Source organism: Semicossyphus pulcher, unplaced genomic scaffold, assembly GCF_022749685.1.
Source record: "Semicossyphus pulcher isolate SPU_LCO1_2020_fin unplaced genomic scaffold, fSemPul1.0.p SCAF_28, whole genome shotgun sequence".
Lineage (NCBI taxonomy): Eukaryota > Metazoa > Chordata > Actinopteri > Labriformes > Labridae > Semicossyphus > Semicossyphus pulcher.
In genome coordinates, this window is record NW_027211702.1 from 4140815 (window position 1) to 4168352 (window position 27538).

The window sequence follows — 27538 nt, forward strand, 5'->3', positions numbered from 1 at the left end:
GGTCGCGGACGTGTGCGAGTTGTGGCCAAAAGTCTTGTTGCACTTTTATTTTGAAGGACATGGTTATCCTTTGACGTGCGTGCAGTAGTAGTGTGGTCTGTGATTGGCTAATCCCAGCTACACTTACATTCTTGAAACTTGATGTTGTGTTTTGTGATGTTGACATACTGTGATGTTCCGTTCCATCTCAGGTCCAACCTGCACAGATTTTAATAATATAAATTTGACAGGTTAAAAAATGTGGGTCAGATCCATCATTAAGGAGGTGGTGGTGCGTCTTCATGCGAGACCAGTTGAGGACCACTGGTCTAACCTGTATCTACCCAACACAACACACAATGAACTTCTTGCAGGTTGTGCTAAAGATGAGCCTTGTGAAAGGGGGGGAGAAAAAGCCATCTGGTTTTCTCTGATTTCTCGTCACTTACAAGACAAGGCCCCAAACTACACTCTACACGACAAGTGTTTTTTAGCAGGAGAAACTTGAGGGACCACCATGACGTGTGACTCACAGTTACCTCTGTAATTAAGGAGAAATTATAGAGGTAAAAAACAGAAACGTGACATGTTGTTTAACCAGCCTTTCTTTCATTTTCCTTTTCCTGTGTGGCGTAGTTAGTGTTTCACTGAATGTTGCAATTTAAGATTAGTCTCCACATATTACCTTTTATGTATGATGAGATGCCTCCAGCTGCCTGCTTTGATTACATGACCCTCGTCTGGCATCCGTTGAGACACTCCTAGTTGTCAACCCCCCCACTGTGCTGGTAGGACAGACCTCTGAGTGAAAGTTACGAGTCGCATTTTTCCAGTTAAATACAAAGAAAAGTGTTCTTCACATCTGGAGCTTTTCTCTCTTTCATGTGTGCAGTTTAAGAGTCTTCTTCAACAGATCGTACTGGGTTGGGAGCCGTTAACGTTACAGGCCTGTTGGGACTGAGTATGTGATATTGGGCCATGCAAATAACCGCTGTCTCAGACGCACAAACAAGCACACACACACATGCATACACAGACCTCCTGGCTCGTACACAGGACCTATGGGAGTTTTAAATCAAGAATATGCTCGTTCCCACTCCCCTTCCTCCACACCCCTCAAATATTCTCACATCATTTTGGCTTCTTCTTCTTCATCTCTCTCACTAGTCAATCCGTCTCTCTGCCACTTCTACTCCCCCCTCCTCTGTTTCAAACCTTGAGCGTAATCCTCTCTCACCCTTTCTCTCCCCCTCTCTTCTCAGAACACAACTAATTTTTTTCCAAGTTTTTAGCGTTTCACCATCTCCCCACTGAACGCCTATTACTCCACCACGTCAGCTCCACCGCACTTTGATGTGTGTGAGACCTCACTGGTGGATAAGTGCTGGTGTTGGTTGTGTGTGTGTGTGCGATAGCTTTGCAGGCTTGTCATGGGTGGGTGATTGAGTCCAGACGTTGTGGGTTCCTCTCCTCACCGCCGCTCCACCTCCCCCATCCTCTGGTTGTGGGTTCAGAGTGGGTCGGGGGGGCGGGCGGGGCTGCGGCTCCCTGGGGTGCAGTAAAGTGATAGGGCTGCGCGGGGGCTCGGATCGACCCTGGGGAGGGAAGTCAGAGGTCGCCGTCTCGGCCCTGCAGAGAGGATGAGGGCTGTGTTGGAGAAGCAGCTTCAGGTGGGGAGAAGTCACTGCTGCTTAGGTTCTGGGTGTGTGTGTGTGTGTTTGGACGTGCTTTAGTCTTGCCACTGTGTGTTAACTCAGTCCTGCTTGTAGTTTTTTTCTTACATTTTTTACTTTTGTTTTGTCTTTTTCTACCTTAAAGAGCCAAGGACAGAGTGACAGACGATCAGTGCATCCAAAATGATGTGTGACAGCCCACATCTGTGCCTGTGTGTAAATTATTAGAGGTTGATCCAGTGTTTGTGTTTGGTAATAAGAAACAATCAAGTCTAAGCAGCAATGTACTGACTGTACAATGTAGGACGAGGAGAAGCCCACTGAGCAGGGAGGCAGAGAGAGAGAAGGACTCCAGTTTACAAGAAGTGAATGAAGCTTCAAACATTTCATGGGGAATTGAGTTTTTTAAAGAGGCGTTTTAAACTTCACCTCCCGTCCCTCAGCAGCTCCTAAGATAGACGGCAGCGGGGTCACTCTGTCACCTGGACTCAGACACCGACCAAACACCGGCTCTGGGGCTGAATAATGGGCTGTCACTAACCCCTGACCTCAGCTCAGAGTCTAAGGTGTCAGATCGATATCAGCCGGGCACGCTGAGCTGCTCGTCTGGTGGGAGGCATCCTGGGATACGTTTAGCTGCTCTCTCTGGCCGTGTGCTCTGCGGGAGTGTCAACGTTACAGCCTCTGGAAACGAAGCTCGAAATAGTGAAATGCATTTATGGTATCAAAGTAAACTCGTTAAGCATCCTTGGAAAATGTTCAGAACTATTAGAAAATGATTTTTACTGTTAAGACGATGTCTCCAGACTGTGTGGACGTGGCCAATCACGTTTTGATTGACATCTTTAAGCTCTGCACACAACAATGGTGCATGTGACAATCAGGTTAGTGCAGCCCTAAACATTGATGCTTTGCTTTCCATATCTTAATTATCAGTTAGCAAAAACCATCAACATTAGCCAAGATGGCCCTATATGGTCCAAAGCTATTAATGTAAAGCTAGTTAGCTAGCTCTGGAGCATTAGCTAGTGCCTTATTATTAGAGACCGAACTTGCTTTGGCAATGCTTAACACTAGGGATGCACGATATTGCCGATATCCAATATACCGATATTTTCCAACCCTTTTTGCCGATTTTGATACCAATATATTAGGCACGTTTTCCAGCTTGTAAAGAACATCAAGCTTGCTGTCTGTTTTGGAAACTTTGGGAAAACTGTCATACCGCAGACATCTTGCACCCTTCTTCACACTTGATGGATGTGGCGTGGTGCAGGCAGTGCACGTGCACACGCACGCACAAGTTCATGTCGTCGCACTACGTCAAGCTTTTTTAGGGAATCATCGAGCATTTAGGCAGAGATAAACTGTTGTTTGACCGTTGGTATAATTAAAACTTATCTGCAAATGCCGATATGTCATTTTGAAGCTATAATCTGCAGATACCGATAATGTGCTGATAATATCGTGCATCCCTACTTAACACCTGTAGGTAAAACACAGTCGACTTTACACCTGCGGCCGTAAATCAGTCACTTGTAGACGACTTTACGCAGCGGGCAAAAAGTGGAATAGCTGCTGTGGAACTTTTAATTTGTTTAGATTTCATAATTATCTGAGCGTAATTTAGCACAATTTAAACCCAATACCAGGAAAGTTTACAGAACCTGAAATTATCATATTCCAAAATTTGGATTTGAACAAAACAAATGTTTGATACTTTTAGATTTTACTATGATTTACACAAGACCTAAATGTCATAGTTAGGAAGCTACAGTGGATTTGGGTTTCCAGTGGCTTTAAGTTTAATTAAAAACTCCTTCATTTCTGTGTAACAACACTTAATCTATAAACATCAATCTGGAGGATCCTGCACTTTGTTCCCTGCAGGTGCAGCTGATGGGACATACTTTAGCACGGTTATTTTAACAGGACCCGCTCTGGGCCTCCTGCAGTTATGTGGCATTAGAGCTGCTAGAGGAGGTACGTGTGCGTGTGTGTGTGTGTGTGTGTGTGTGAGACCCCTGCATGTATATACCCGTGGGCATGAGCGCTGCGTGTTTGTCGAAAGTGCTGATTCTGTGGTCACGGAACATTTTGTTGTTGTAAACTGTCGTCATGGCAACCTGAACAACCATGTTTGACACTTTGGGGGTTTATGACTGAGTCTGTCGGCCCCTTGGGGTTTAACACTGACTGAATGACAGAGCCCTGCTGTGTGTGTGTGTGTGTGTGTGTGTGTGCGTGTGTGTGTGTGTTGACTGACACTAACCCCATGCTGCTGTTGCTGCTTTGACCTCTTTGACACCAGAATAGCATTGTCAGTAATTAACTTGCCTCTTCCATGTAAGACAGACAGGAAGAGAATCCGTCAGAAATATTCCTCTTAAAGGAACAGGCTGCTCAAATCGTCTGATTGGCTGCCATGTTGTTGTGGAAATATAAACACAGGTCAGCTGAACATGAGAATATTGTACATCAGTGTAAATCTTTCCTTCCACTTTGAAACTGTTGTTGGTCTGAACTTTGCAAAACATCAAAAGATACAATAAAAATGAAGTACGTATTAAATGAACACTTTGAGTTAAAGGGGGCCTTTATACATCACTTTACTCATCATGGTAAAACTTTGTATGTTGTCGTCTTCGGTTCTTGAAGAACTTTCCGAAACCTGATGACGTCACAGTGATGTCATCAGGGTATTATTGGACGGGTCTTGCAGGCTTTCTAGAAAAGAAAGCGTTAAGGTTCAAAGACGTGGGCTTTTACCGGGCGAAGATGATCTAATGAAAGACATTGGTTGCATCATGGGAAATGTAGGATCCAGTGTTTCTGGAGCTTGACCTGTGCTGGGGAATAAAAGTCAGGATATCTCCGCCTCTGGTGCTTCGACTTTGAACATTTCTTTTTTTATTCTCTGTCCTGTGAGTCTCCCACTTTATATGCAATACTGAATCACTTAAGGACCTCTTTTTATGCCTTCTTTCCTTCAAATTAAATTAGCTCTTTCCAGGAAACCTATTCAGACTGTGAGGAAATTATAGACCCCCCAAAAAGAGCCGTACCTACCTGATTGTTTATACAACTTTAGCTTTTTCTTTTTAAATAAAAAAGTTGTTTTTATTCTTAAGTAAGAAACTAGAAAAAAGCATTGTTTTGGTCTTAGCATAAATTCTTCACGCTGTGCACTGGCACACGAGGTACAAAGACAACAGGGCCTCATTTGCAAGCAGACAGAGATTAGAATATACATGAAGCTTTACATAACACCTCCTCTGTCTGCGTGGACTCTGTTAGCCTGGCACACAGCGGGGCTGCAGCTGCATTCAAGAACGAGTTAGCGATTGGCACAGTCGGGACCACCACCAGGATCCATAAACAGACCGTCCGCTCTCATTCCTCCTGCCTCTGCTTCCTCTCACTCTTTCTTCCAGCCTCTGTTTTATTTTTTAACTATCCGAGGTGCCTTCCCACAAGCAGCAATGTGTTTTCAATCTGAGGCCAATTATTCACCTCCTCTGGTTTTGTTCCCAGCACGAAAAAAACACAGCAACACAGAACTGTCTTTACTTTACAGGCTCCATTTTTCCCATCTCTGTGCTGTCAACGCCCAGTCGGACTCAGCCCCCTGGCAAACACATTATGGGTTTAAATACAATGTGTGTGTGTGTGTGTGTGTGTGTGTGTGTGTGTGTGTGTGTGTGTGTGTGTGTGTTTGGGAGTCCACGGACAGATGTGTGTATATAATTAGCCAACTTTGTAATAATGGCTTTAACTTCCCAGCGGCGAAAAAGCCATGAATGATTGGACAGGTGGAGGGAGGGGGATCGAGACCTCCCAACCCCGAGGGCAGCAGGATGGACAGACCCCATCTGGTGACATCACGTCACATGACACGGGCCTGATTAGGTTCATTTTAGCCCCATAAAGAGTTCCCCCTAGAGGCTGTAGGCTGGAACTACAGGTTTTGATGGCGTGCTGCTTATAAAGACAGTCAGTACACATCGGTTTGTGGAGGAGTAAATTGAGGGACTTGATATAGAAGCAGCCAGTCTGTGGTTTGTGTGTGTGTGTGTGTGTGTGTGTGTGTGTGGTGTCCGTGTGTGTGTGTGTGTGTGTGTGTGTGTGTGTGTGTGTGTGTGTGTGTGTGCGCGCGCGCTAAGATAAGAGTTTCATGTGTTTCTGCGGCCTGAAAGCATCTCCTCTTTACGTTCTTTGTGGAATAGCCCTGGGAATCTGCCCCTCGTCTGACCCAACCGTGTTCATGAGGAAAACAACGGGAGGGCTTTATCCTCCTCTCTTCCTCCTCCTCCTCCTCCTCTATACGTTCTTACTCCCTCTACATTCTTCTCCTTCCATGTTTTTTTGCTCCTCTTCTCCTCTTTTTTTGGTTCCTGTTTTGTGCCGCCTCTCTCTTACTTTTCATACCCTGCTCTCCTACACTCTCATAACTTTTATTCGCTTCTCTTTGCTCTTTTCTCCCTCCTCTTTACTTCTGCTCTTTCTGTTTTCTCTCTGAATTTCTGAAAGGACCCCAGCAATTTAACTTATCAGCTAACTTTTTAAAGTTGTACTCCGCTGTCTTTAATTCCAGCTTCCATTCAGGGCCGGAGCTACAATTAAATTTTGGGGTTTTGGCAAAACTCGAGGATTTACATTCTACAGTTAAAAACATATCAACATTTCTGTAAATGTTTCCAGTATTATTAAAGAGTCAAAATATTTCAGTTTGACGCTTTAATGGCAATAGAAAATTGGATAAAATCTCTAAAGCTTAATCAGGCAGAAAAATGGACAAACTTCTTTCAGCGGATTGATATGATTACAGCTAGTCCTCCAGATTGTGTGATTAGAGCCGCATCCCTAGCAAAAGTATGTTCTTCATAGCAACAGTCTTTTATAGAGAAATAACAGACCTCGGAATGCCGTAATTAACCAATCAGAATCCAGTATTTAACACAGCTGTGTAATAAATGAATATAACAGGGTTATGTATCTTTCTGTAGGTTTTTTCTTTCCTTCTAACAAAATATTAAAAAAATGAAACCGTGTTTTATTTCTACTCCAGAATTTAATATTCTATGAAATGCAGGATGTCCTTTGAAACAGCTTCTAGGAAATGACACTGTAACACTTTAAAAGATTATACACCACTGTACTTTCCAAGTAATTCCTTTCCCTTCCCGAATTCCTGGAAAAAGCCTGTAATCTGGTGATAAATATAGCGCGATTAAAGGAAAAGAAGAGTTTATCAGCAGTTCAGTGGAATTTTAGTGGAATGTTCTTGTTTACGGGGCACATTGAAGCTTATAGCGTATTTTTGAACTCTACCAGCCGTGCATCCTTTCTTCCTCTGACTGTCCTCTACTTCCAATACATTCTTCTCTTCCTCTCCTCTTCCCTTTCCTTCCGCTCAATCCTCTCTCCTTTCCATCCCATTAGCTCTTTTTTTCCTGCTTCTCTCTGCTTGGGCTCTGGCCTACCTGTGCCAGGCCACAGAGTGACAATAACACAACAGAAGGGGATAAAGAAAGCAAACATGCAGGGGGGCTCAGTGAAAAGAGGGATTATCCAGAGATGTGTGCTTTGTTAAGAGCTCCGGTTACTGATTCATTGATAAGCCCCTCCAACTGGCCGTGAGTAATTCAGCCAATCAGGGATCATCAATCCCCGAGACGAATGGATTTAGGATTGAGGTGCTTTTATTTTGTTAATGGCTCATTATGACACATGTATAACCGACACTGAACTGCTGAACCGTGCGTTGTTTCTTTTGCCAAAGTCTGATCGTTCAGTCTGCCCCCTGCTCTCAAACCCACGACCCCTCGATCAGCCTCGACCGCGTCCTGCTGCTCCGAACAACGCCAGGGAGAAAACACAACTGTTGAAATTGCCTCGATCAGCCCTGCAAAAGACTTAATGACTCATTAAATAGCCTCTAACGACAAAGCCATTTAGAAAAACAGATGAATAAATCTTGTTTGTAATGAATGTGAATAAACGCCGGTGCCAAAGATTTGTGCTGAAGGTTTATAGCTCCATAAATGACTGAAGGTTTCTCACACTTCAGCGGGGGATTCTCAGGGCTGTGGGAGTAGAGATTAAAAGGAGAAAGTCTGTGGTCAGAAAGAAAGAAATCAGAAGACACTGAGAGTTGAAATGTCATCTTTTTTCGACCACATCTTGAGAGAGTTTAAGTGTTAATGGTTCCGTGTCTTATCAATATTTCATTCCTGCCACTCAAAGACCTCCTCACAGCGTCCATCTGGCAAACATCTGGATCGTCTTTTGGCTGCCGTTGCTGCTCTCACTGAGCATTTTATCCTCTTTAGTTTTAACAGTCCATATTTTACATTTAACTTTTTTACATTGTGTCTTCGCCGCATATGTTTTGCAACATTTGATCTTGATGAGAGCTGTCGTCTGGATCCACGTGTGGTGATCGGATCATGAACGGGTAGAAAAACAATATGCCTTCATTGCAGCAGGGAGAAACAGAGCTATAAACTATGTCTGCAGACCGGATGCACATTGTTTCTGCTTCTGATGTGTATTAAAAGAAAACTGTCTAAGATATTGGCTTAATCACAACTGCATTGCAAAACAAATAACAAAAACATGATGTTGATGCATCCGGTGCATTTATTTCTCCCACCCAACAGTACTGCTGAAACCAAACAAATATTAAATTATCTTCTATTATTGTTCTTAATTATTTGAATTATATGAATGCAAAAACAAAGAGCCCATCTTCAGAATCTGATCCAAGTTTTCTCTGGCTCACTGGCTGCTTGTTTTCAACCATATTTCCTTCTTGGTTCTTTATTCTCCTCTTGTCTTGTTGCCTGATCTGATTTTAATATTTGCTTCTTTCTCATTTACATTCTTCTCATTTCTATTGTCACACTTGAGTCAGTGGTATCCAGCCGTGAAAACACTTTTAATTTTATTTGCACAGGTTTTGAGATATCAATCTTTGAGAGATTTCCTTCCGCCCGCCCTGAGGACTGAACAATAAATTCAAATTGTAAAGCAACAAGTTTCAGTTCACAAAATTTGTTTTGATAATCTCCAGAACTCACTGCCATTTGTAATCGGAACTATTTCTTTGGAGGAAAGTACTTTTCTTGGCTAGAACAATCAAATAATGAAACCAAATGTAACAAGTTGAGAGAGCAAACATGCCTGCCATGAGAAAAGATGGCCGCTGTCTTACTGTAAAATGGAAAGAGAAGAGGAAACTAATTTTGTTGATACTAGAAGTAATTCATTATAATGAGGCAGATCTTGAAAACACTGTCCCTGCTCCACACACAGTCAGGATGTCTCTGAATAAAAGGATCCGTGTCTGAACTGGGTCTCTCACACAAAGCCATCAGTTAGAAATTCTTCTAAATCCTGACTAATCTTAGCCGTTCCTCCTGGGTCAGCTTTGATTGACAGCCGCTGACACTGGCAAGGTTGAAGCTAACATTAACAGCTTTGTAAAGACACGGGAGGACAAAGCCGACTGTCCCTCAGTGCTTCTGGGCTGACGACATGATACTGTGGAGCCGGTTGACCCCTGGTAGTCATAATATCAGCGAGCGGCTCTGCAGCCGAGGATGGAGGAGGCCATGCTGTGCCTGCCTGGAGCCGAAGGGGAAAAAAGGAAAAACTGTTAGAGAAAACAACTGCTTTGGTTTCACATTTGACCAGACCATAATTAAAGAGAGAAAAAGAAGTAAGGAAAGAAAGTATGGCTGCTGATGCCACAAGACAACCACACAATCTACTATCTCGGGCTGACTCCTAATAGTTAACCAAACACTGGTCGATGAAAAGAGTCGACCGAGTTTTCTTTTGTCTGAGCGTCTGTTACACATCCGTGTTTCAGGCTGAGCCTTCGCCTTAAGGAAGGTGGCCTTGTGGGTAATGTGTCGCACTTTGGCAGGTCTGTTTGTGGGAAGTCAATCTCTGCTGTTTGTCTGAAAGAAAATGTGTCAGCAGAAAGTTCCCAGTTAAACTCCGATTCAAGTATAGCAGTTATGAAAAGGGCAGTGTGTCGTGTTCAAAATGACAAAAGAGCCTGTTTAATATAATGTTACCACAACGTCTGACAACCACTCTCTGCTAGTTAGCTAGTTAGCAGCTACGAACAAGGCTAAAGCTAACTGAGTAAGCATAAAGAAACCAGAAGTGTCCCAACAACGATTTAGAGGGCCAAGTTGAGGAGGGAGGCTGTTGCATGTTTAAATAGTTTTCTCCTTCCTGGTTGTTCTGACACATTCAGAATCAGACGGCTCGCCTTGTGCAGTCCTGCCATTCAAACTGTTTTCTGATGCCCCCAAAAATCACTGCTAGTCAGCTAGGAAAATCTTTAGTCGAGCAGCCACAACGCTATCACACACACACATCGGCTCATTTGTGGTGCTGCAAACCCAGTAGGACTGCTTCTAATCCTGCAGCACATTTACAATCTGTGTAACGACAACCTGATACCCCCAGCAGGCCGCGGCGAGCACACACCTCTCTTTATGCTAAACATGCCTCTCGAAGCCCCGACACGAAACGGCAACAGCTGCTACACAACCCCTCCCTTCCTGTCTCACCTGGCCTCAGATCAGCTGACTGCTGCTCCCATTCCCTCAGAAAAAGCAGGAGCAGGCGTAAAATCTGATCCGGAGAAAGAAACGTCAGGGTAGAATCCCCCTGCGGTGCTCTGGTGACTTCACCCATATCGTATCGGCTCCTGCTGCATGCTCCGACACAGTCCCTGTCCTGTCTCCCCTGACAGCCCTCACTGTGTCAATGAACAGAGGTGGAGTATTGAAGACATCCGCAGTATGTCAGTGATACTGAACCGCAGGCCATTAGCAGCTACAGAGACACAAGCAGCCGGCTGTCCAGGCCTAATCTGTCTCTGCTAAAAGCCTCAGAATTGCAACCTTATAGGGCGCCTATGGGAATATGTGTTTCCAATCACCCTCCTCAGGAATGAATACCTGACATATCTCGCTGCTGCACTTTTTTACCCCCCTCTTTCTTCTGTCCGCTCAGTTTACTGTAAACACAAGGCGAAAAATCTGGGGGCTGTTTCAAGGTGAGGCTTGAGAACAGGCCTCATTTTCCCAGAGTCCGAGATTCCACAAGGGGCTCCTACATCAAGCTGTCATATTAAACTAATGAAAATCTCACTCTACACAGGGATCCTCTTGAAGCTGCTAAAGGCACATGCTAACCAGGGGATTAGCCCTGTAACGCTGAGGGACTTTAATTTCAGCACCAGCATAAGTCATCGCTGCTGAGCACTAACATTGATATATGGCTTAGGACTGACTAGCGTGTGTCGTAAGAGGTTTCTGCCGGGGCCGGAGCGTTTCAGGAGGATTCTGTTGAGTCTCACAAGAGGCTCGGAATGATTGAAACTGACGTGATGAGATCCTGTAAACAAAACCAGAGGAGGCGCAGTGATGAGTATTGTTTCTTTCACAGTCCAGTCTTAGTTTTCTTCTGGCCTCTCTGAGACTCCCAAACTATCTTCTGTTGTCATCAGGTGTTGAAGTACTTATAACTCTTTGTAGAATGCACCATCACGAACGCTTGATTAGTTGAGTCCCCAAACAAATCAATGACTGACTATCTTCCCTTTTAAACAGCTGCTACCAATGTACCCTTGAGCAAAGCAATGCTTCAGGGGATCTGGATGTTAAATGTGTAGAAAACACAAAGCAGGGTCCTGCAGAGAGATCATGCATGTTGGTTCGCATTTTGAGATGGATACCCTTCGACTGGTGTGAGATTGAAAGGTGCTAACGACTCTCCGTGATACTAGGCCACAGCTCAGGTTAACAGCTCGCCCTTGATGACACATCTGTTATCATACTAATGACCTACAGAGGTTTATATTTCTAGCTCCGACCACCTGTCAGTTTAGAACTGAAGAAGCCTTTCGGATGACAGGTGAAACGTCTTCGAGAACTTCACCGAAGTCCAGTTGCCTTTTGGATTAAGCTTAGAACAAACAAAACAACTATAAGAACGTACAGAAGTCTCATTTTTACCTGTAGTTTTTTTATAAGCTCTAGTTGTTTGCCCGACCTAAATAACTTTTCTGACTGACTTCTTTCTTATGTTTAATTTTCGGCAAATAATCTAAATGAGCTAATGTTTGTGAGCTAAGCCCCTGAAGCCCTGCCAGAGAGCTATAGAGACACCGTTCTTAAACGTGTAGTTGCTTTATTCAGTGTTTTTACTGGTTTAAAGTCACAGGTCCCCATTTTTCGTCAACACTGAAGAAATCCTAACATACAAACAAGCTGACCACCACAGCAAAGCTAGCAGCAGCTCAGCTCACAGCCCCTCCTGACGTTGTGTGGTCGCATATACACGAACCACTCTGCACATATTCACATTCCTCTCTCTTGTCTTCTTCTCTCTCTAGATTTTATCGTGGTGATTACCACATCGACGTCTGCATCAATGACTATCTTGACGTCTACTGCCCGCACTACGCTGGCCCGGTGTCCGATGATCGAGCCGAGCGCTACGTCCTCTACATGGTGAACTACGACGGCTACAGTTCCTGCGACCACACCGCCAAGGGCTTCAAACGCTGGGAGTGCAACAGGCCTCTGGCGCCGAACGGACCGCTCAAGTTCTCCGAGAAGTTCCAGCTCTTCACTCCCTTCTCCTTGGGATTCGAGTTCCGCCCAGGCAGAGAGTATTACTATATCTGTGAGTATGAGCTTACCTGTATTACAAGAAATGATTATACTTTTGATACTGTTCAAAATGTTGTTGAGAATATTTGGTCAGATTTGAATTTTAAAGTAGTAGAAGTAGAAGTGAGTTACCCAGGAACTGTTGTTTTGGTATCTGTCCTGAAACTCGTGTTATCAGCAGCAGTACAGAAAGAATGTTTTAACTGCGAGTTAAATCAGAAGATTTCATCTTTCAGTCTATCAAACAGACAGCAGTAAAGTTCAGGTTTTGTCTTTCAAGTCCTTGGAATGAGGGCCAAGCCTAAATACGAGCCAGAGGGAGCAAAACATCTCTGCTGAGGTCTCGTCTGCTGTGTCTTTTGTTGCTGCCTGGCTGAGCTCAGCTTTCTCCTGCTCGTGAGAAGTCGCTGGAAAACAAACAGCTGGGAAGTCGTGTTTTCATAAGCAAAGTCGGAGCCCTGCAGGGGCAGAAGAGAAGGACTAAACGAGATACACTTGCTTCATGGTAGATATTTGGTATTAAGCTAGTGGTCAAAGGAACTTCATAGTAAACAGGAACCTGTAGTAGAAAAGAATCTGGAAAAGGAGAGCACAATCAAAGTACATAAAAAAAGATACCACATCTGAGCAGAATGGAGAGGTTTTTTTCTCCTAACTTTTATACAGTGTTGCTGCGCAGGTGTTTCCTAAAGCATACCAAACAGAAAGGCTCATCCAACCAATCTTAATAAAAAAGTGAAAAGTGAAGCCAATGCTGAAGTGCCTTAAACCCACATTCTGTCTACTGGCCAGCAGGGGGCGACTCCACTGGTTGCTACAAGAAGTCAGAATATGGAAGCAAATGGAAAAGCATCCCCATTCCTCGATTGATATTTAATCTCAGTTAACATTTTTCCTAATTAGTTAATGGTCTCAATTGCAAGTTTCAAGTCTTCTTCAATACAGCATGATGTTCTATTGGTGAATTATGGTCCCATTTAGAGTAAAACAGACAATAAATCAGGGAATAGCTGCCTGTGATTGACAAGTCATCGCAAAGGCGACTTGTCAACCAGGATAGAGGCGTAGAAACTCCAACCCTCGTGTCCAAATATGGTCGCTTCCAGCTCCAAAATCCAAGATGGCGCCAGCAGATACCATCTTGCCATGCCAATGGCAATGTCACTGTGACAACATCTATTTCTAATATACAGGCTGACCCAAATATCACACCCATTTAATTATGATGTCCCCATTAAAATTCTGTCTTTACATATGCTGTATCTACGTACAGTTTGGGACCTCCACCAGCAGTTATATTGCCGTGCAGTAAAGTATTTCGGTTGATGATAAAATATCCGTCACTGGAGGATTTGTTCTCCTCGAGTCTTTGCCTAAATGATCTTGGACGCTGCTACAAGAGAGCATCTGCGATCCCAATATCATCAAGATAGTCCTCATGTGAGTTCAACACATATTTGTTGCAGGGTTTTATTGTGATGTATTACCCTTCATAGATGTTTCTCTTGAATTTCCATGACAATTGGCTAGTCTACTTGACTCCATTGCTTCAATGGGATTGTGTTTTTTACAGGCACACTGTGGTCCATTGTCAGACATGCCAGAGAATTGTTGACGTTGTGGCAATTCCTTGGACGGTGATAAGAAAAATCGTAGGTTGCCTAATTCTGCTTCATTGCTCCAGTTGGCTCTGGTTGATGTGAGACTGAGTGAAGACGATGTTCTTGTGGACTTCTGATGATGATTGATCGTCAAGACAGAGAGAAAGGCAGAGAGACAGTCCATATGGCTCTGAACGGTTTCAGGCCATATGGACCATCTCTCGCTGACTCAGGTTCATGACTCATCCATCAGATCCTTGTTCACTAAAAACCTTTTTTCCCCTCTTAGAACATGAGATCTGAGCACGAGCTGAAATAACAGGAGACAAAAACACCTCCAGGAAAATACCAAGGCCTTAGAGTCAGAACATTTCACATGATACAGATTTTTTATTGAAGTAAAGTAACAAGATTCTTCCAGAACCAGGCTTACTAATAAATTCCTATATGAACGGTGACCTCTGTAGTCTGTAACACAGGAGACTTCATTATTGAAGAATCTTGTTTTTATAAGTTATTTGTGTGAGTTAAGTACAATTAAACGCTCTGAACACTACAATACCTGTGAGCCTAAGCAGCTGTGAAATGCTTCTACACAACAGTCACTTTAGCTAGTCGCTAACTCCTACTGGTGCTTCGCAAGTAGTTCACAGGGGGTTTATCAAAGCTTTTTTTTACTGAGAACAGCTGCCTCCTGCCATGTGAAAGCCATTTAAAACAAAATTAAAAACAAGTAAACAAAAAACAAGCAGTTAGCTAAAAGAAGCTAAAATGCTCCATAGAACTGAGGGGTTTCTTTATCAATCCACTGTTTTCAAGGTTTCTATCCAGTGTAATGCTTAGCTTTAGCTCACTGTTAGCAGGGCACAATAATTTATGTCTTGGTGATTGGACAGAAAAATATTTTCAGTAAAAAAAAGTGTTCAGTGTTGACGAAAAAAGTACCGTACCTTTTGTGATTATCTAAAGCAGGTACTTATCTTTTGTACCTGATTTTCATGTCCATGCATGCCTTGAGGTGTCTCAACTGTCAGTCAGAAAACATCACAGCATAACTAAAGATAGAACTTTTTGAGCCTCCATTTTTGCAGGAAAGCATTGTTTTCTTTATTTGGATTGAATGCTTCATCATTTATACACTCAAACACTTCTCAGTGGTGTGTCCTCTGACCCTTGAACGTAGTATTGACATCAGTAAGATGTGTCACTGCATACATGAACAAACAGTTTTCCAGATGAATCCTTGCGTTTCTTCCCGGCAGCATCGTCATCCACATCTAGAAATGTTGCGTTACAGTAAACTACGTTTTTTGGTAGCTGTTGGTACCAGTGTCAAATTGCAAGTTCACTGTGTCTTATTATAACGAAACCTAAAGAAAGTAGTGTTGAACAGACAATATGGTTTGGGGATCTGTTAAATTTCCATGTTATTGACACGTTGAAGGGGGGCTCATGTCTGCTTGTCTCAGTGAGCACAGACACTTCTTTGTCCTCCTCCGTGGTGATTGTCATCCGCCCCAGGCAGGGCGGAAGAGGGGGCGGGGTCACGTCAAATAGATGACACCTGCAGTTGGCGAAAGGCCTGGCCGTCTGGCAGACAGGGAAACACCCGGAGGTAAGCCGCCCTGGTGTGGGATCAGTTTTGCGACTGGTCTTAGAAGGTCAAAGGTCACCGAGATGACGACGAGGTCTGCGCCGCGAGTTTCTCGTGGCCTCAGAGGGCGGCATGTTTTTCTAATAGAGCCCCAGTGGAGCGGGGAGAGTCTGATCCTAATCTCAGAGGATAGAAATCCAATTTTCTGAGGAGACAGTGGAGAGTCTGGCTCTCCCCGTGTGAGAGAGATGACTGTCTCCCTGTAAAGCCCTCGCGCTTCAAACGCTGGGCCCCGCTCCGTACAGCCAGCGCAGATCTACATCGATAATGACATGAACCCCGCCAGCACAGTACCCCGACAGTTCCCCTTTAGCTTCTCGCGGCTGAAGCAAAGACAAAGAGCTTTGTTCTGCAAGATAAACAGATCATCACTAGAAAAACATCTGATCCTGCAGTATTTATATCAGGATCTGTCTAATTCACCTCACAGTCACATCAAAGTCCGGTCCCAGCCTGTCTGGAGATCTGTGATATGTGTTGCTGGCGCTGAATGTCCCACAGTACATGACTGAACGTGTAACATTTGCTCGAGCGTGTGACCGGGAGGTTTTTACCGCCGTCACATTGTCAGCGGGCGGATGACCTGGCTCACGCTGAGTGTAGAGTTGCAGGCAGAGCTGGAGTTACAGTCACAGTGAAGCGCGGCTGTGTTGCTCGAGGATAGAAAACCCAGACTCTGACCTCAGTGGCAGACATGAGGGAGAGGAAGAGACAGTTAGGTAATTATGTGTGTGAGTTGGAGTCTGTGGAGGGATGGGGTGAGGACGAGGGTGAGAGAGTGAGACGAGGAAAGACAGTGTGACACAATATCAGGGGAAGATAAAGAACCAGTGCAAAACAGGAAGAAAGCAGCAAAGATTTTGTTCACAGCTACAACTGAGACACTTTACTGATAGATAGGTAATATTTTTGAGAAACAAAGATATTCCTTAGACCTAAAAAAAATCATAAAAAAAGTTGCTTAACATATATAGCATCAATAGTTTAATGACAAATAGACCAAAAACACGCGTCTAAAGCCTTCAAAATACCAGATCAAAGCACTACAAAGTTCTCCATAACACAAAAGAGATGATGCATGCCGAGATGTCCTGACATACGACACCTCAGGGTGCATTATTCTGCTTATACCATGCTCACTGAAAGGAAACAATAGTGTCTGTGTTTTATTTCCCCTGAGGGCGAGCTTATTTTAACAGCGATTTTATACTTTTAATTTGGCCTTTTTACGATCTCAAAAACAACTGCAGCTCCTGTTCTCTTACTGCTGATGCATTATGTTTCTTTTGCAGTAAACTCTTTCTGTCTACTGCTCCCACTTATAGCTACGATAATATATCTATATATAATCCACATAATAAGCGGAGTTAAAAACTGATTAAGTCTGCTTCTTTGGTTTGGGCGCTGGATGGGTCAAACCCTGGACTTTCACTCAGGAGAGCAGAGTCTTTTGTCCTGTGTTAAAAAAAATAACTTAAGATATCATTGGAGCTGTGGTATGAGTATCAGGGCACTGCTGATTGGCCAACAGATTTGCCTGCTTCACCTACAGAAAGCCTGGATTCAAAACTCGATTAGTGTCGATTATTACTGAGGCTAATTGTTCATTAGGGTCGCAGTACTGATCGTTTTGTTTTTTTCACTACGGCGCTGCACGTCACTCAGACAGTAAAACATCACCGACATGAGTGAACACAGCATGAGCGGTGGAAACACGATTTTATTAACCACTGCTAAGTTCGTATCGTATTGTTAAAATGAAATCTGTGGTGACAAGCTACATGTTGTCGTTGCGGCTAAACTAGCATTTCACAATACCGCACACTGCTCGACTGCGTCCCTTTAGATTTTAATGCGTCAGAGCCGCAAGACGCGTACCTCGTAACACCACTTAGTCTGTGATGTTAAACAAGATAGCGGTGATGTCGGTCACTGGATCCACCCCGCGGTTGGTGTCACATAACCGCGGTATTGCAGTCATGCTGTTACCGTGACAGCAAGATTTTACACACAACACTGACCTTTACCAAAACTCTTTCCTATCTCTACACAGTTTTGTTTTCCTCCGCTTGTTTGTGGCTGTTTAGAGCAATGAGTTAATCATAAACATAATGATAACAGTTTCTTTTGTCATGGTGGCGGATAGTATGTGTGTTAAAAAAACATATTGTTTAACTGTTGAGTCGTTAATCAAAATGTCTGAAATGTTTGACTTTGCTGCTTTTTCTATTATGATTTTAAATTGCAAAAAAATATGCAATTTGAAGACGTCACTGGTGACTTTTTGAGCTACTTTTAAACACTTACACTAAACAATAATTAGTTTAATCCAGATTAACTCAAGAGATTATTTGACAAACACCACAAGTGTTAGTTTCAGCTCTAATCTGAGTAATTTGACTCCTCAGTGGGATCTTTGGACGGTGGTTTCTTTCTTTAGTCCTTAAGTGTCTTGATGTAAGTGTCCCTTAAAATGTTGAGGAGTGGAGGAGTAAAGTTTTAATAGGAATCAAACAAAGCAGAGATAATTAACAGCCAGCCCGAGACAGAGAGACAGTGGGGATCATAAAGAAAGAGAGCGACAGGGTTCTGGGCCAGTCGAGTTCAGAGACAGAAACTGAGACGGAGAGTTATCCCGTCTGTTTCGAGCCACCGTCGGGGTGTGAGGTAAGTTACTCGATACCCGCTGACACAGACAGAAGCGGCGTGATTGACACCGATTCTCTCTCGTTTATGTCCTCCCTCTGAGCTTCTCTTCCAATATTCCTCTCATGGTGGAGTTTTAAAGACGATTTTATCTGCTCTCACAGCCGCGTGGTATCTGATAAAGAGCCTTTTGAAATAAGAGCCAGAGTCATCTGCGACAGTGGAAACACTGACATGGTTTACTTTTATCAGGAATAACCGCTGTGCCAGAATCCATCACACGAAGTGTCTGGGTGGAAGGATTGAAGAGTGTCTGTGGACAAATTATGGACACTTCTGTGCAGAGATACCATACTCGAGGAAACCACAGCAACATACACGCCGATACATACCCAACAAGCACGCTATTACTCCTAAAAAACAGCAGCTTCAACAGTGGCCCATAAAACTGCAGGCTTTTATCTCGGTTATCGTTTAGATGTGGTAAAGTCAGGTGTTGTAGTATAAAAAGGGTGAATGTCCACTTGGGGGCGGTTGGTGGTGGATTAGTCAAAGAAACAGAACTTTTAACCACAAGACTGGGCTTCATTTCACGTGTGAAACGAGGAGTTGATGTGCTTTACAGAAGCAAATAATGGTGCTTTAGTGATGTACATAAGTTATGTAAGTAGCCTCTGTAGCCTATGTAAGGCCAGACAAAACAGAAATATTCTCAACAGAGGTGCAGACACAATCTGGAGTCATGCATCACAGCTGGAGACGCCCTCAGTGCTCTATTAGCGACTCGCTTCCCAGCACAACTCAAAAACTAATTAGTTTTTTTAGCTCTGCAAAACAATCACAGCAACCCCACAAAAAAATAAAACTTTTTAATGATTGTTTTTTACAATCAGGAAACAGAGAAAATTAGATTTTTCGTAGGTGAGTTTAACAGCTCGCCACACAGCTGCAGAAACGACTGCCCCTGGCCAAATTAGACTTGGAAATATGAGGGTGACATTGAGCTGTTTCATAACATGAAATATGAAGAATTACACATAAGGACAAGAGGGTACGGGGTTAAACTCTTCAGACTGTATTCAAAGGAGATGAGTGGAACAAATCGACCTTGACTCACTGTTGGTTTTTGTTGCTGAGCTGGTGTTTCTGAATGAAGGACGAGAGAGTGAAGAGGTCTCAGGTGAAGCTGCAGAGTGACTGTGAATGTCTAAATACAGATGTACCAAACTTTACTCAAATTTAAAAGTTAAACAAATATATTAAGCTGGGGTTTTGGTTCTCTATTTGTGTGCTATTTGAGACATTTCACGCCCAACCAAAGTTTAGCCCAATTTACACTGCGGTTCTGCCTCAGCGCCGTACAAATGTCTTTCAAATATTCCTCATTGTGTGTGATGTTTGGGTGAATCAATCACTCAGGTTTGTTATTAAAGTTAACGCTGCTCAAACGCTGGTTTTGTATAATGTAGGATTGGTCTGTTTGTGGTTATAACCGCTGCAACAATGTTTTTTTGCCGCCATTACAACCAGAAGACTTTTACCTGATAAAATAATGAAAAATTAATTCACATGGATAAAAGGATCAACACATTTTCTGCAAGTAAAATGTTCTTATTTAATTAGTTCTGAGTAAAGCTGAGGTAAATACATGGATAAATCATAATGACCTCATTGGGTAAAATATCACGTGTGCCATTTTAGAGTATAATCATGCAGCCTGAGATGAGATCAAGAAAGTACTTTGAAATAGAAAAAGTTCTTAACCCTTTGTTTGTCTCCACAGCCTCCATCACTGACGACAAGGGACGGAGGAGCTGCCTTCGACTCAAAGTCTTCGTCAGGCCTCAAAGTGAGTCTCCGACTGTTGTGTCTATGCTGCCCAGTTTTCATTCTGTTGTGCACCAGCTTGTGTTCAGGCTGCAGACGAGTGACGTTCAAGGTCTCTAATCTTCACATGTCCTCTTTGTTTCCCCAGACAATTGTGTGAAAAGCTCCGGGAGCGCGCAGGAAGGGGTCGATTTTGACGACAACAGTCACAACTCTCTAGAACCCAGAGGTTGGTGGGAATAAACGCTACATAATGTGTGTCCGTGTGTGTGTGTGTGTGTGTGTGTGTGTTTGTGTGTATAAGAGGCATTTTGTACCTCCCAAAACTGCCACGTCTGATAATAATATTCTTCCCTTTATGTCCTTAAATTTTATTTCATTTTGTACATCATGATTTAATAAAGAAAGAAAATCAGTTTCCCATGACTTTACTTGTTGCGTTAGCCAAAATGTCTATGAGCCGTCTCAGTTTCATACTGTGAATTAAATCTAACCAGGTTTTATTTAGTGTGCTCAGAGGAGAAAAATGCAGGGAAAAAACAAAGAAAAGAACATGCAGTCAGAATCACACAAAGTCATTTCATAGCTATATACTCAGTGCAACTAGTGAGCTCTTATCTCGGCTAACAAGGTTAATGTTAGCCTAGCCACCGTAGACAGTCGAAGTAATTTCTTTTACAGCCAGGACAACAATCACACCAACAAGAAGAGGTTAAAATAAGAAACACACCAATGGTTAAAAAACGGCAATGACAACAAATAAATAAACACCACTTTGAGCTATTTAAAAGGCTGATAGCAGTTGGGACAAAAGAGTGTTTCAGTCTGTTTGTCCTACAAGTCGGTGCAATGTAACGGCGGCAAGAAGGAAGCAGCAAGAGCTTCTTAAAAAGAGGATGGTCCAGATCGTTCAGGACTGACTGGGCCTTTTTAAGAGTCCTGAGTTTGATCACCTCAGGCAGGTCATTCAACGTGGTGCCTGCAATTTTGCAGCAGGTCTTGACCGTGCCCAGCATCGTGTTTTTATGTTTTAAATGAAGAGATCTGTAAAAGCAGCTGAAGGGGAATGTAAGAAACATTTTCATAAAAATCCTGTCAACATCAATAGCAGAAAGAATGCAAGAAGTGAACTTCTGGCTCACGCAAATGGGACAAATTAAATATTAAAACCACCATCATTTTTTATCAGAATAATAAACAATGAAATAACTAATTGTTATTTAAGTTCATTTTTTTCATTTTTGGATTATCAATTTGAATATTAAAAGAGCGAGAGATACACAGATTTATTTTTCTTTGTTCCGATGACGAACACTTATAATTACATTTAGTGTCGAGCACATTCTCTGAACTACTTCAGTAGTATATCATCATGTAGTCATGAACTTTGACATAACAACTGCTGTTCTATAAAGTTCAAACACAATGATTTTTAAAGTTTGAGAAATATGCTTGTTAGCTTTTTTGAGATTGATACCCTTCTCATTTCTTTTATTTGTGTATGCTAACTCTGACACAGCAGCAAGCAGATAGTTTGATTGTCTTAGCAGAAAGCTAAATAAAACAGGGAGAAACAGCCAGCCTTCTCTTTCCAAAGGTAAAAAATCATCAAACAACACTTCTAAAAGCTAATTACAGCAACATTACATAAATATTTAACCATATTTATCATCTTCACACTCATTTTGATTCTTCACTGCCCTTCGATAGGGAGCGTGCCATTCCAACCTGCACTGAACACCTTTACTTCCACTGTTCAGCTTTGATTTAACAACAGAATGTCCCTGCTTTCTGGCAGAAGCCCTAAAGGAGAACAACTCATTTACCTTACTCATGCGTATGCCAATACAAATTTGCAGTATTTTATGTTCCAGAGTGTACCAAGTCTTTCTCTCTTCTTTGTCATTTTTAAATCCCAGAAAATCACTTTATTTTTATTGTTTTTTGCTATTATTATTTAGCTTGAGAATAATAACCTTCACGTCTTTCCTTTCAGACGGCATCGGTCACGAGTCACCAGAGCCGTCCCGACGGGACGTGAACGCAGCTGGTCAGCGCCAGACTTCACTCCTCCTGCTCAGCTCCGCCCTCATTCTCCTGGCCGCCATCTTGTCTTTATAGCGCCCGAGTCTGAGGAGTCCCCCAGGAAAGGACTGTCCTGATTGGACTACAGGCCGCCCTACCCTGCAACCCCTCCCCTCAAGGAGCACTTTTTAGAAACAAACACTGACAATCTCTCTCGTTGAAAAAAGAGAGAGGAAGGGACTTCGACGCTGAAGCCTTCGATGTTTTTTGACTTGCCAACTCGTGTGACTCTTGACTCTCTGTTGGGTGCTGATTGCTGCGGCGCCCTGAGGTGAAAGGGGCGGAGTCTCTTACCTGTTTGCCTCACTACCGTTCACAGTATGCAGATATTAGAGCATTTTTTGTGTTCAAGACAAGCGCGCACATACATGCTTTTAAACACACTCACACAAACGACACAATCAGTACACTTTTTTAGCTTGAATTGTAAAGAAGCACAGCAGGATCCCTCAAAAGTTTACAGACTTTTTACATTGTTTTTGTTCAGGAAAACATCATGTAATCCCACAAATGTAACATCTTCAAATCTCACATCAGAGTGGAAGAGGATTAGAAGAAGTTGAAGCGACACGTCCAACATGGTCCAACAAAAAAAAAAGAAAAGAAGAAGGATGTTGATGGTAGGAGACTTTCGACGACATATGGCGACTTAACCTTCCTCTCAGGTTAAAAGAAGAGTCGGATGCATCGTCTCGGACTGTGGAGGAGAGTAAAAAAAGTAAATTAAAAGAAGCACTCATCTTTTAGTGTTTGGATAGGGGAGGTTTAATGATTGATTAATGTGTTTGTTTTTTATTAAATCACGTAATTCAATTGTAGCAGCCAACACGGGTGTACAGTAAAATATGACAGCGGAGCGTAGAAGTGGATTTTTGCCAGGCAAAATGTATTTTTCCTATTTATTGTGAAGTCCTTGTGCTTTTTTTCTGTTCTGGTTTAGTCTGCAAGTACAGTAGAAAGGCAATAAAAACAACTTACCTGTTAATTTAGCTCATATTACACACTTTATTTGATACAATCATACAAAAACACAGTTGATGTATCTGCTTGCATTGATCGCTGATGATGTTTTTTTTAATCGTTTTTAACAAAGTCCAGAAAGAAAAAAAAGTCTGATGTGCTATCAGGGTGTAGAAATGGTAGAATAATTGTGTTTCGAATCTGTCATTAAAAATGTCACCAATGTAGTTTTACTATTACACTATTGCTTTTGTGAATCACTGTTATAACACGACTATTGTATATAGAAAGAGGCAAATATCCTACAGAGTTCAGGGATGTGTCCGAACGTGAAAAGATGATTTTTAAAGCAGCACAAGGTTTCTGTGGCAGAAGGTGTTTCAGTGAGACGGTGTCGGACTTACAGAGCAGGTGGTAGCAGCGTGTTTAGAGGGGGGGCCTTGTGTGGTTCAGAAGCCCTCTTTGATGTTGTGTAAAGTGGCATCGGTACAGAGAATACACCAGGGCACCCTCGCGCTGGTTATTTCTGGAATGAAAAATCGACCACCATGGTCGCTGGAATAAACAGAGCGAGGTGTCCTGTTCTAACGAGGCAAACTGAAACTACCAAAGTGGACCTGAGAGGAGGAAGAGGAGCAGACGTGGAGCTGTGTAGTGCTCCTGCTGAGATCAATAGTCTTGGTTTGTTGCAGTAAACATATCTTTTCCGCTTGGCTTGTGCCGACTTACGCAAATCAAAATCCACTGTCGACAATTGAAGAGAACAATGTAGTCGTGATTTTGCCTGCTGATATTGAGGAACAAAATTATGATTAAAAAGTAGAATCTAAAAATCTTCTCCCTACTATGTAGAGATGTTTCCGGTGGAGTCTGGCATGTCTGCGTGCAGTCACTGTTACCCGTTTTCGATCCCTTTTCCATCCGTCCATTTTCAACAACTGCGCTGTGCAATCTGATAAAACTTTGCATCTCTATGCTTTGTACTCCTGCTCACCAAAGCTTCGCTCTGAGCACAGATAATAATACAATTGTCCACAGCATCCGTCCATAGCGTTGCATGACTTGCTGGCAGACAGCTTTTTTCCCTGCCCAGATATCTATACTTGTCAGGTCTCGCAACTCTGAAGTGAAATTCACTCGTGAATGTAAACAAATCTGTTTTTCAGCAATGTCATTTTATTACTTTCTTGGTCTAAAGTGAGACACATGGGCAGGGGAGACCCCCACATGTCTGGTGATGACATTATGAGGATATAAAAACATAGATAATTGGGTTACCCTATTCTCCACCCATCACACTCAACAGCACCAATACCCAGAATTGAACCACAGCCCTAATAGTTGTACTCCTGAAACACCTGTTGCACCTGTAGCTCCCTGGCATGGTAATATGGAGTGGGCCACTCTTAAGCCCCTTTTACACTGCCAGTTCAAGGCTGGATTACTCGACCTCATTCCACCTCTGAGCCGACATCGGAAGTAGTAACAGAGGCGAAACAGCGTCTGTGCAAACAGCCGAGCCAGCAGGGTGCAACAGCGCCGTGTGTGTGTATTTTAAACAAGCAATGTTTGCTTACACCTCGCGCACGTTTTGCTTCCATAACGCTGGAACGCCGGAACGCTGTGTTAAAACACAGACTTGACGCCGGCATTACTTGGTCCAATGTAAAATGGCAAAGGCTGCATGACAGCAGAACTTTGTTACAGCGCTGAGGTGGAACCACAGTGTTAAAAGGGCTTTAGACTGATATAATAGGGGAATTTTGATATACTGTATAAGTAATGAAAAGCAGTAATGAGATTGGTCATAACTTTGAGAATAGTTTTTACAACTTTATACGTTTCTTTCCGGAGCAACAAAAAAAGTGTTATTAAAAGGACGAGTCATACAGTAGTTCGTAATGTAATTTTTCTCTCTTTTAAGTAAGCATAATCTCAGATTTAAAATTTGTAAAATATTCACTGATCTCAATTTGAATTGGAAATCTGAAAACATACATGTAATAACAGATGTTATTACATCTGAGCTGAGTGTGGTGGGGAGGAAAGAACCAAAGGGAACAGCCTAAACTATCAGTTTGAGTTTATCATTTCAGGGGAGGAATTATTCATTTATTTTAAAAAGGATGTTTTTAAAATTCTTAATTTGATGTCAAACACGTCCACTCTTATGGAACATCTTTTCCCCCTCATAACTATCAGCCTCCATGCATTTTATTTGGCCATCATGAAGAGTCCACTGTCACTGTAATCATCGCCTCTAGCAACGCCACGATGAGAAAAACCAATCAGTTAGTTTCGTGGATACTGTGTATCCAACAGTTAGCCTGTTGTAACTTACAGTATTAGATACTCTCTTTTTTCACACCTCTTTCGAAGGGCAATTTAACTGACACATTAATGTTATTAGCAAGAAAAAAAAGCTCACTGTTTGATATAAAAAATGCTTTGTTTCATTTTATATGTCTTTTATATGAAACAAGAAAAAATACAGGATCGACATTACGCCCCTGTCTGTGAATGTTCGTGTGTGCAAACATGCAGCGTGGTCGGGTTACAATCATGAATCAAAGAGCCTGAAGAAAGAACAGATGGATCTCCGTTAGCAAGAATATCTTCTTTTTTTCCCAAGCCACTCTTGTTTATTATATTGTTGCATCCACTGTCATTTGAGAGGCAGGATGTTGTGGTCCTTTTGCTAATATTCAACTCCAGCTGTGTCAAAGCTAGGTGACGGTTAACGCCACCATATTCACATGGCGTTGTTTCCTCCAACATCACGCTTAGTATAGGTAGCTAACCTGCTTCATAATATCATCCTGCTGGCTTCCAGGTTTGCATACAGAATCAAACTTTTTTTCTTTTTCTCAATTTCACTACTTCTGAAGAGATTAAGCAACTGAAAAGAAAATGGCTAGTCAAAATCTGGAGGGTCTACGGGCCATAATTCTAGGTACCATAACAGGTAAAACAACTCCTTAGACTACTAGAAGACAACTTACATTAGCATTCAACTACTTCCTAGCTAATCTATGCGCTAGCTAGCTTACATAACTTCTAGCTAGCTATCACTATTGACTAGCATGAATTACTGTAACCTAGGAATATATGCCTTTCCTATCGTATTATGTAACAGAATGAAACGGTAATGTCTGCTAAGAAGTGGTTGAATCCTAACATTACGGCGCAGACACACTGAACGGGACTCACATGGCCGATTTGCGGCTCAAAGCATGCGACGCGCACCAGGCAAGCGGCGCCACGTTTTAACAGCTTTTCTCCCTCATATTTATCCATTTTAAGAAAACAGTGTTATACTGTTTAGCATACAACCTTGTGAGGAGCTGTTTGGATTGAAAAGACTCCTCAATTCATGCGTGACCACGAGGCTGGGCAGACGCGAGTCTAGGCGAATTGGTCGCGTGTGGTGTCGTGCTGTCTAACTGTAGCTAACGTGCAATCAGATGTGTTGTTTTTCTATAAAACATGGCCCGAAGGCCTTCTGGATTTTCTTTAGCTCAGATCTTTAGTTGCTGAACGATTGGGAATCACTGAAAAAAAACAGGATTTGTCAGATTCCCTACGATACATTTTGCGACCTGGAAAACATCACGATGACTTTATTGTTCAGCCGTAGCCTGGGTGTGACGTCAAAATGGTTGCTGTGAATTTTTAGCAAGCTATTCTACAAAGAGGGCAGGTATTAGGATCTATTGACTCTACTCTCTTCTTCTTCACCTGATTTTGGTACCATGTAGCCTGAAGCTAACACCACTGTGTCCCTGGTTTGCAGCGTCTGTTCATCCTCCCCTGTATGTTAAAAAAGGATGTGTGCTTTTGTCTGTGCATCAAGCATTGGGAAGGTTTTGCTACTTTTGTCACAGCTGTGTTTTCTTTCCCCAAACTTGACACAGACGTGCGACAAAGCTGCACATTTCTTTTACTTTGTAGTATCTGTACCTTGTGCCTATGAGCCCAATCCTCTCATGTACTCATCTTATCTATTCTAATGTCTGTTTCCTGCTCAATCCCTCACTAGAATTTTCTACAAAAAGGCCATTTCTTTGTAAATACACGTGTTGGAGCAGCTATGACTAACTAAAACAAACAACAAAAAAAGATTTAATAAATATTTCTGTCGTTGTAAATGATCGTGTCTGACTTGTTTTATTAATCGTTATGCAAATGAGAGACAGTTTGTGAAATGGAAAGAACATCAGAAAGGCGTGAAGGCTTCGCCCGAGCAGCTCCAGTGAGCGCTGGATGTTTGTCTTGGTTGTCGCTCGGTGCATAATCACACAGGCTGAGTCCGGGGGAAGTGGGTGAACAGCTGTTTCTCTATAAACTGGAGGTAATTCACAGACTGAAGAAACAAAAACAGAAACAGCTTCAATTAATCTTACGGGAATG

The 27538-nt window shown here is 42.6% G+C and overlaps 1 protein-coding gene across 1 annotated transcript in view; it reads left to right on the forward strand.

Annotated features, from left to right (window-relative positions):
* Positions 1-27231, forward strand: part of LOC138605197 (ephrin-A5b-like) — an 83513-nt gene extending 56282 nt beyond the window's left edge. Inside the window, exons 2-5 of the mRNA XM_069677315.1 lie at positions 12076-12368; positions 20040-20105; positions 20232-20312; positions 22080-27231. Of these exons, the coding sequence (XP_069533416.1) occupies positions 12076-12368; positions 20040-20105; positions 20232-20312; positions 22080-22204 (565 nt within the window). The 3' untranslated portion in view covers positions 22205-27231. The remainder of the gene's footprint in view (positions 1-12075; positions 12369-20039; positions 20106-20231; positions 20313-22079) is intronic.
* The last annotated feature ends 307 nt before the right edge of the window (positions 27232-27538 follow it).